Here is a 10,187-nt window from a genome sequence, read left to right as displayed (position 1 = left end):
TTGAAGGCAATATTCCTGCTTCTTGGCAGAATGGGGTGGGACTGGATGATGGCCCAGGAGGTCTCTTCCAACTCTAGGATCCTAGGATTCTATGACCCCCACAAAAGTAGAAAGATCTTTATAATACCCCCACACCTTCTTAATCCTGCTGACCATATTTAGCACACAAAAAGCACGATATATCTTATCGATTGATGATTCACCAAACTTCTAATTGATTTTGCTCATTTGCAGCTGTGATTTACCAGAAAAGGCTGCAAGGCTCCCAACAATCCCCTCCCCCCTTTCTTACGGATGAGAAATTTGGGGATAAATAAATCCGTGAGAATTAAACCTGCAAATGTGGAGGACGTGCTGTGTTTAAATGCTGAATTAAGGTGTGTGAAAACTGAACACATAACAAAAAGAGGATCCATTCAAGATTTATTGGGACAACAGACAACAGTGAAAAGCAACAGAGAGAGATCAAAGGATGTGAACATACGTTCTCCATAACGGAATAGGAATAATAATATTTAAAGTATAACAACTGAATCCAAACGCATGCCACCAACACAGAGGCAGGAAATGATGGTTCAAAGGCACTCTAGAATAGACATTAAACCCCATTTAGGGCTGAAACCAGGTCTATCCAACTCTCCGGTTTCAGCAGTTTTGACCCTTAGAAATCCTTTTTTTTACAAAAAACAAAATGAAAATCAAGAAAGAGGTTAAAAACAACAATATAAAAAGGCAGAAACTGTAAATCATGCTTGAACGACACTGCAAACTAACTATAACATAATATACAAAACTACATCTGAAACAAACATACCAATGAAACAGAGACACAAACTGAACGAACACACAGACATGGCTTCATTGCTAGAAGCCTCACTCTATTTGCATATGGTCTCTGATTGGCCAGCCTCAACATTCCAACACTCTCAAGTGGCTGAGAGGGGAAAAGAAATTTGCATATGGTTTCTGATGGGTCAACTACAACATTCTAACACTCTCAAGTGGACGAGATGAGAAAAGAAAGGGCCTGAGGGATTTGCAGTACCTTCACTCACTTTCTGTGACCACTGTGACACTCATCCAATGACTGATCAAGACCAAACTTGGCATACTGAGTCTCTATTACGCACTCTACATCCTGGTGTGGTTTGGAGGAGGATGCACCATGGACGATGGGACTTGCAATACCCGCACTCCCTTCCTGAGACCATTACAACTGCCGACGATGGATCAGAATCACAATTCACACAGAGAGCCCACATGACCCACTCTACATCCTGGTGCGGTTTGGAAGAATTTGGAGATGGATAACGGGATTTGCAGTCACTTCATTCACTTCCTGAGACTGAGACCCTTGCCAATGAGTGATCAAGACCAAACTTGGCACACAGAGCCCCCATGACCCACTCTACATTCTGGTGCACTTTCGAGGAGGACAGACCATGGGTGATGGGTCTTCAAATACCTCCATTCACTTCCCAAGACTGCTGCAACCCTCATCTAAAGACCAATCAAGATCAAACTTGGCACACAGAGCCCCCATGACCCACTCTACATCCCGGTGCTGTTTGGATGACAGACGATGGATGATGGGACTTGCAGTACCTTCACTCATTCCTGAAACCATAGCGACACTCATCCAAATACCAATAAAGACCAAACTTGGCACAGAGAGCCCCCATGGCCAACTCAACATTCTGGTGAGGTTTGAACAGACTATGGATGATGGGACACACTTACTTTCTGAGACAGCTGTGGCCCTCATTCAATGACTGATCAAGACCAAACTTGGCGCACAGAGCCCCCATGACCCACTCTCCATCCTGGTGCAATTTGGAGGAGGATGAACCACAGATGATGGGACTCGCAGTACCTTCACTAACTTCATGAGACCACTGTGAGCCATATGAATAACTGATAAAGACCAACCTTGATACACAATTCCTTTCTCAAATAACCCAGGCAATGCCGGGCCCCCAAGCTAGTGATAAAATGTCCAAACTTTGTGCTTGCACTTGAAACATTTACAAAAATTGGCTTTGTACGTGTTAGAGAGATTCTGGTGTCAATTAACACCATTCTCTCCAGTGTGAATTCTATGATGTCTACGTAGACTGTGACCACGTGTAAAGCTATTTCCACAATCCGGGCATGTATAGGGTTTCTCCCCAGTGTGAGTCCTTTGATGGTAGCGCAGAGCTCCACTTTGAGCATAGTTCTTTCCACACTCCAGACATTTATAGGGTTTCTCCCCAGTGTGAGCCCTTTGATGTGAACGTAGACCTGAACTCACAGTGAAACTCTGTCCACACTCCAGGCATTTATAGGGTTTCTCCCCAGTGTGAGTCCTTTGATGTGAACGTAGATTTCCAATCTCAGTGAAGCCCCGTCCACACTTGAAGCATGTATAGGGTTTCTCCCCAGTGTGAGTTCTTTGATGGCTATTTAGACTTGAATTATGAGTGAAGCTCTGTCCACATTCCAGACATGTATAGGGTTTCTCTCCAGTGTGACTTCTGTGATGTAAACTTAGATGTCCACTCTGAGTGAAGCTCTTTCCACACTCCAGGCATGTATAGGGTTTCTCCCCTGTGTGAGTCCTTTGATGTGAATGTAAATTTCCACTGCAAGTGAATCTCTTTCCACACTCCATGCATTTATAGGGTTTCTCTCCAGTGTGAGTCCTTTGATGTATACGTAGGCCTCCCCCCTCAGTAAAGCTCTGTCCACAATCCTGGCATTTATAGGGTTTCTCCCCAGTGTGGGTCCTTTGATGTCTATATAGATTATCGCCCTGAGTAAAGCGCAGTCCACACTCTAGGCATTTATAGGGTTTCTCCCCAGTGTGAGTCCTTTGATGTTTCTTCAGATTTCCATGCTGACTAAAACTCTTTCCACATTCAATACATTTATAAGCTTTCTCCTCCATGTCGACAGTGTTATGTTAATAGAATTGCAATATGGGCACTTGACTCTTTTAAAGGGAGTTTAAAAATTCAGCAAGATCAATACTTTAAGAGGGTTTCCTTTTCCTACAGGACTGATTTCCTTATTCCACTTTGGTTTCCAAATTCCTCAATGTCCACTGGAAGCGGGTTTGCTTCTCATCACGCCAGGGGTGGATCCATAGGACGCTTATGTCCCTGGACAAGAAAGAAGAAGCAAAAGGTTAAACATGAAGCCACAAACCTCCTTAATCCCCAACATTATCCTATTTTCCCTTCATGGATTATGTTGACAATGGAAGTACCAAGAAATAAAGCCATGAAGTGTCTCAAAGACATACGCAGAAACCAACAAAATCTATCAGAGATTCGTAAAAAAGAAGGAACCGATTCCGACACTGAGTAAACAGAACAGAGACACGTCGGTCATGGTTCAAAGGTGACTCAACAAACACAGAACAAGGAAGGAAAGAAGGAACGAAGGAATAAGGAGGGAAAGATAGTTGGGTGGAAGGAAGGTATGTAGGAAAGACAGAAGAAAGGAAGCAATAAAATAATGACGACAGAGTCGACAGAAGGAAAACAGAGTGAGAGAAGGAAGGCGGGTGAAAAAGAACAGAAGAAAGACAGTAATAGAAGAAGGAAAGAAAGGACTTAGATGAAGGGCGAGAAGGCATGATCATCAAGTTTGCAGACGACACCAAATTGGGAGGGATAGCCAATACTCCAGAGGACAGGAGCAGAATTCAAAACGATCTTGACAGATTAGAGAGATGAAGGGCCAAAACTAACAAAATGAAGTTCAACAGTGACAAATGCAAGATACTCCACTTTGGCAGGAAAAACGAAATGCAAAGGTACAGAATGGGGGACAAGGCCTGGCTCGAGAGCAGAACGTGTGAAAAAGATCTTGGAGTCCTCGTGGACAACAAGTTAAACATGAGCCAACAATGTGATGTGGCGGCAAAAAAAGCCAATGGGATTTTGGCCTGCATCAATAGGAGCATAGTGTCTAGATCTAGGGAAGTAATGCTACCCATGCTCTAGTCTGCTTTGGTTAGACCACATCTGGAATACTGTGTCCAATTCTGGGCACCACAATTCAAGAGAGATATTGACAAGCTGGAATGTGTCCAGAGGAGGGAGACTAAAATGATCAAGGGTCTGGAGAACAAGCCCTATGAGGAGCGGCTTAGGGAACTGGGCATGTTTAGCCTGAAGAAGAGAAGGCTGAGAGGAGACATGATAGCCATGTATAAATATGTGAGAGGAAACCACAGGGAGGAGGAGGAGGGAGCAAGCTTGTTTTCTGCTTCCTTGGAGACTAGGACGCAATGGAACAATGGCTTCAAACTACAGGAAAGGAGATTCCATCTGAACATGAGGAAGAACTTCCTGACTGTGAAAGCCGTTCAGCAGTGGAACTCTCTGCCCCGGAGTGTGGTGGAGGCTCCTTCTTTGGAAGCTTTTAAGCAGAGGCTGGATGGCCATTTGTCAGGGGTGATTTCAATGCAATATTCCTGCTTCTTGGCAGAATGGGGTTGGACTGGATGAGGGCCCAGGAGGTCTCTTCCAACTCTTTGATTCTATGATTCTATGATTCTATGAAAGAAAGGGAACCACTGTCCATGTTAGAGGGTCACAATGAATTCATTGGTCAACACGAAATAATAATAATAATAATAATAATAATAATAATGATAATGATAATAATAATCCTAGACACTTGGGAAGTGTCCGACTCGTGATCCAATGCAACAGCCAGCAGAGTGATCTTGTTTGCTGTGGACTCATCTTACTGTGTTTCAAATAATGATGATGATGATGATGATAGAAACACGATAAGGGGGAAATTACAGGAACCAGGACCCACTGCTGGGCAACCAGGGCATGGGCCTGTAGGGCAACTGGAAGCAAAACAACTACAGAAGCGGCAGAAATTTTCAATGCCACAGAACCGAACTGTCATGAACTGCGATTATAGATCAGAACCACAAAAACGTGGATACCGAAAACAGATGTACCAGCTATGGAAACGTGAATATCCAGATTCAGCTGTAACTGAACAGAGGCTTGCTGACCGGAGGAGATACATCACCAGGAAAAAGGTGCTCAGTGGAGTCGAACTTGAAGAAATAAAAAGTAACTGCAAAACAGAAGAAGAAACAACTGTGGAGACACCTGCAGAAGAGCTAATGACTTCTGAGCCCACTGAACATATGGAGCCAGAAGAAAACGCAGGAATTCTTCAAGACGATGAATCATAGAATCATAGAATCAAAGAATCAAAGAGTTGGAAGAGACCTCATGGGCCATCCAGTCCAACCCCATTCTGCCAAGAAGCAGGAATATTGCATTCAAATCACCCCTGACGGATGGCCATCCAGCCTCTGCTTAAAAGCTTCCAAAGAAGGAGCCTCCACCACACTCCCTCTGGGGCAGAGAGTTCCACTGCTGAACGGCTCTCACAGTCAGGAAGTTCTTCCTCGTGGTCAGATGGAATCTCCTCTCTTGTAGTTTGAAGCCATTGTTCCATTGCGTCCTAGTCTCCAGGGAAGCAGAAAGGAAGCTCCCTTCCTCCTCCTCCCTGTGGCTTCCTTTCACATATTTATACATGGCTATCATATCCCCTCTCAGACTTCTCTTCTTCAGGCTAAACATGCCCAGCTCCTTAAGCCGCTCCTCATAGGGCTTGTTCTCCAGACCTTTTAACATTTTAGTCTCCCTCCTCTGGACACATTCCAGCTTGTCAATATCTCTCTTGAATTGTGGTGCCCAGAACTGGACGCAATATTCCAGATGTGGTCTAACCAAAGCAGAATAGAGCATGGGGAGCATGACTTCCCTAGATCTAGACACTAGGCTCCTCTTGATGCCTGAGGCCAAAATCCCATTGGCTTTTTTTGCCGCCACATCACATTCCTGGCTCATGTTTAACTTGTTGTCCACGAGGACTCCAAGATCTTTTTCACACGTACTGCTCTCGAGCCAAGCATCCCCCAAGCATGAAGAGCCTGTGGCCATTGCTTATACTTCACCTGGCACATTGACCATGAAGCAACAAGAACTTAAAGAAAACAATTGACCCTGAATTGAAGGAAGAAAGGCAAAGACTCCCAACATTGAAGACAGTACCAAGAACACACCTGGCACCTCTAATGGCTGATGTGAATGCTGCACTTGCAACGACTGAGATAGCAACAATGGAAGAAACCAACCAGCTTGCATACAGCACAGAAGTGACTGTAACACAAGAACTGGGGATACAACAACTGAAACCCGCAAGACAAGTGATTGGAAAACCAAAATGGAAAATAAGGCTGGAGTTAAAAATCAAGAGCCTACAATCGGATGCAAACAATCTAAAGAACACGAAGGAGCAAAAACTGAAGAATGTCAAAATAAAGAATAACCTGATTAAAAAACAGTGGCTGAACACAAGAAAAATTGAAGAAGCTCTTGAAATTGTGAAACAACAAATCACGGCAACAGCCAGAAAAAATTGAGTGACATGAAGCTAAAGAAAAACTCTTCCAATCTGATCAGAGGCGGTTCTACCAGAGTCTGAATCAGCAGGTGGCCGTGAAAAATGAAAAACCAGAAGAAACAGCTACAAATGCATTCTGGAAAGATCTGTGGGAAACAGAGAAAGGTTATGACAAAAAAGCTAAGTTGATAAAAGATTTTGAAAATAATTTTTCAAAGAACAAAATGAGAACCTTGGAAATAACAACAGAAATGATCACTGAAAGAGTGAGTGAAGATAGTCAAGAACTGGACATCACCTGGCAGTGATCAACTGTATGGATTTTGGCTTAAATATCTGATCAGCCTGCACTCAAAAATGGCCGAACAATTCAATGAGATGCTGCAAACTGGAAACATCAGCCAGTGGATAATAATAATAATAATAATAATAATAATCCTTTATTTGTACCCCGCTACCATCTCCTGAAGGACTCGGTGCGGCTTACATGAGGCTGAGCCCAAAAAACAACAATAAAACAACAACAACAATAATACAGCAAAATAAAGCAAAAACAATAACAATAAATAAATAAAGCAATAACAACTGGAAAGACATATTTGATACAGAAAGATCTAGCAAAAGAGACAATACCAGGAAACTACAGGCCAACAACATGTCAGCTTACAATGTTCAAACTACTGACAGGCATAATAGCTGATCAAATCCAGGATTACTTGGAGGAGGAAGAGGAGGAGGAGGAAGAGGAGGAGGAGGAGGAGAAGGAAAAGGAGGAAGAGGAGAAGGAGGAGGAAGAGGAGAAGGAGGAGGAAGAGGAGGAGGAGGAAGAGGAGGAAGAGGAGGAGGAAGAGGAGAAGGAGGAGGAAGAGGAGAAGGAGGAGGAGGAAGAGGAGGAGGAGGAAGAGGAGGAAAAGGAGGAAGAGGAGAAGGAGGAGGAAGAGGAGAAGGAGGAGGAAGAGGAGGAGGAGGAAGAGGAGGAGGAAGAGGAGGAGGATGAGGAAGAGGAGGAGGAAGAGGAAGAGGAGGAAGAGGAGGAGGAAGAGGAGGAGGAGAAAGAGGAGGAGGAGGAGGAAGAGGAGGAGGAGAAGAAAAGGAGGAAGAGGAGGAGGAGAGGAGGAGGAGGAGGAAGAGGAGGAAGAGGAGGAGGAGGAGGAGGAAAACGAGGAAGAGGAGGAGAAGAGGAAGAGGAGGAGGATGAGGAAGAGGAGGAGAAGGAAGAGGAAGAGGAGGAAGACCACATCATCATCATCCCTGGGCTGTTCCAGCTGCCGCATGGCCTTCCTGCCCCCCCCGCCTTCTGAGAAAAGGCACTCCTCTGAGTCACCCCAGCCATCGAAATCAATAATATGAGTTAGGATTGGATTGCGAGGCCGTGAGGTCACCCGGGCACCCTCACCACGACTTGCCTTTAGAGCTCCTGCTTTTACCATCCATCCATATTTAGGGCGCATCAGCACCAGGCAGGGGCAAAGCCAGGGCTCGGGCCAGATGTGGCCCTTCTCTCAGGCCCCCCTCTCCCTCACCGTCCTATCCTTCCTTCTCTCTTTCCTCCTTCCATTCCACTCTTGTCCTTTCTTCCCTCTCTCTCCTTCCTTCCTCCCTCCCTCTCCTCCTTTGTTTTCTCTCTCCCTCCATTTCCTTCAACCTTTTCGTCCTTGTATTCCTCCTCTTACTCCTCCTCCTCCTCTTCTTCTTCCTCCTCCTCCTCTTCCTCCTCCTTTTCGTCCTTCCTTCCTTCCTTCTCTCTTTTCTTCCTCCTTCCCTTCCACCCTTTCATCCCTCACTCCTCATTCATTCTCTCTTCCTCCTTCCTTCCCTCCTCCTTCCTCCCAGCTCACCTTTCCCGGGCGTCCTGCGGTGGGCCAGGCCTCTCTCCTTCCTCCCTCCCGGCCCCCCACCCACCCTGTCTCTGGGGGCGTCCCCCGTGAAGGGAGGTGTCCCCCCGGCTGGGCTTCCTTCTGGGAGCCTTGGCCCGCCTTCTCCCTCCCTCTCTCCCTCCCTCCCACCTGTGGAGACCCCTCCTCCCTGGAAGTTCTTCTCCTGGGGTCTCTCCCCCTCCTCCTCCCCCCTCCCTCCCAAAATGGAGGGGGGGCTGGGGCCTGCGGTGAAGTCACTCCCCCCCTCCAAAGAAGAAGAATCATAGAATCATAGAATCAAAGAGTTGGAAGAGACCTCATGGGCCATCCAGTCCAACCCCCTGCCAAGAAGGAGGGACAGGGGAAGGTCTCCATTCTTCCTCCCTCCCTTCCTGTCCCTCAAGAAGGCGGAGGAAGAGGAGGGGCCAAGCTTCATGTCCCCAAATGCACCTTACTAGAGACCCAGGATACCTGCACGCCCACCCCCCTCCAAACACCTGCCCTTTTCACCTGGTCATGCCCAGCATATTTTTTAATTTTAATTATTACATTTGGCCTGCCATAGATTTTAATGCGGCATGGTGTGTTGTTAATGTTTATTGCTTTGTTTTTGAGTTTAGTTTGTTGTATTGTTGTTGTTTTTACTGATGTATTTGAGCTCGGCGTCTTGTAAGCCACACCGAGTCTTCCGGGAGATGGTAGCGGGGTATAAATAAAGGTTTATTATTATTATTATTGTTAGCCATCCCCTGCCACGCGTTGCTGTGGCCCACTCTGGTGGTCATCGGGGTTCTGTGTGGGAGGTTTGGCCCAATTTTATTGTTGGTGGGGTTCAGAATGCTCTGTGATTGTAGCTGAACTATAAATCCCAGCAACTACAACTCCCAAATGTCAAGATTCTATTTTCCCCAAACTCCACCAGTGTTCCCATTTGAGCATACTGAGTCTTCATGTAGAGTTTGGTCCAGATCCATCATTGTTTGAGTCCACAGTGATCTCTGGATGTAGGTGAAGTACAACTCCAAAACCAAAGGACACTGCCCACCAAACCCTTCCGGTATTTTCTCTTGGTCATGGGAGAACTGTGTGCCAAGTTTGGTTCAATTCCATCGTTGGTGGGGTTCAGAATGCGCTTTGATTGCAGGTGAACTATAAATCCCAGCAACAACAACTCCCAAATGAAGAAATCAAATTTTGTTTTGCAGCCTTGCCAGTTATGTTTCATCTCTGTGAAGTTAAGAGAGTAAAGATTTTCTGTTCACTTTGACGCTTGGTCTGAGACTATTTTGCATTCTGGGTATTTGGGATTAAAACACGCGCTGCGTAACGCAGAATGCAAAATAGTCTCAGACCAAGCGTCAAAGTGAACAGAAAATCTTTACTCTCTTAACTTCGCAGAGATGAAACACAACTGGCAAGGCTGCAAAACAAAAATCAGCCGTGCAACGTATTTGCAGTCTTCGTGATAAACTTAAAACAAAGCACCTTCTAAGCAGCAAATGGGAAATCAAAACAACCCGAAGTGAATGGCCATTTCACCGTCAGCATCTCCCGCCGGTGTTTCACTTCTGGTGCGAGAGAATTGGCCGTCTGCAAGGACGTTGCCCGGATGATTTGATGCTTTTATCATCCCTGTGGGAGGCTTCTCTCATGTCCCCTTCGCATAAGGAGCTGGAGCTGACAGAGGGAGCTCATCCGCCTCTCCCCGGATTCAAACCAGCGACCTGTTGGTCTTAAACACCCACTGCGCCACCGGGGGCTCCTCTCACACCAGAAGCGACTTGCAGTTTCTCAAGTCACTCCTGACATGACCAAAACAAAACAAAGTTCCACACAAGTAGGAATACAGACAGGATCTTTTAAACCCTTGTGAATCCGCTTCACCTCAGCTCTCGATCT

The 10,187-nt window shown here is 45.8% G+C and overlaps 1 protein-coding gene across 1 annotated transcript; it reads right to left on the bottom strand.

The window, feature by feature from the left end:
* Positions 1-1,412: 1,412 nt before the first annotated feature.
* LOC137096896 (zinc finger protein ZFP2-like) lies at positions 1,413-3,378 on the bottom strand. Its single transcript, XM_067467178.1, has one exon. It carries the CDS (start codon positions 2,927-2,929, stop codon positions 2,066-2,068), a length of 864 nt encoding a protein of 287 aa, XP_067323279.1. The 5' UTR covers positions 2,930-3,378; the 3' UTR covers positions 1,413-2,065.
* Positions 3,379-10,187: the final 6,809 nt, after the last annotated feature.

The sequence above is a fragment of the Anolis sagrei genome, chromosome 4, assembly GCF_037176765.1.
Source record: "Anolis sagrei isolate rAnoSag1 chromosome 4, rAnoSag1.mat, whole genome shotgun sequence".
Classification (NCBI taxonomy): domain Eukaryota; kingdom Metazoa; phylum Chordata; class Lepidosauria; order Squamata; family Dactyloidae; genus Anolis; species Anolis sagrei.
This window is presented reverse-complemented; position numbering and strand designations above follow the sequence as displayed.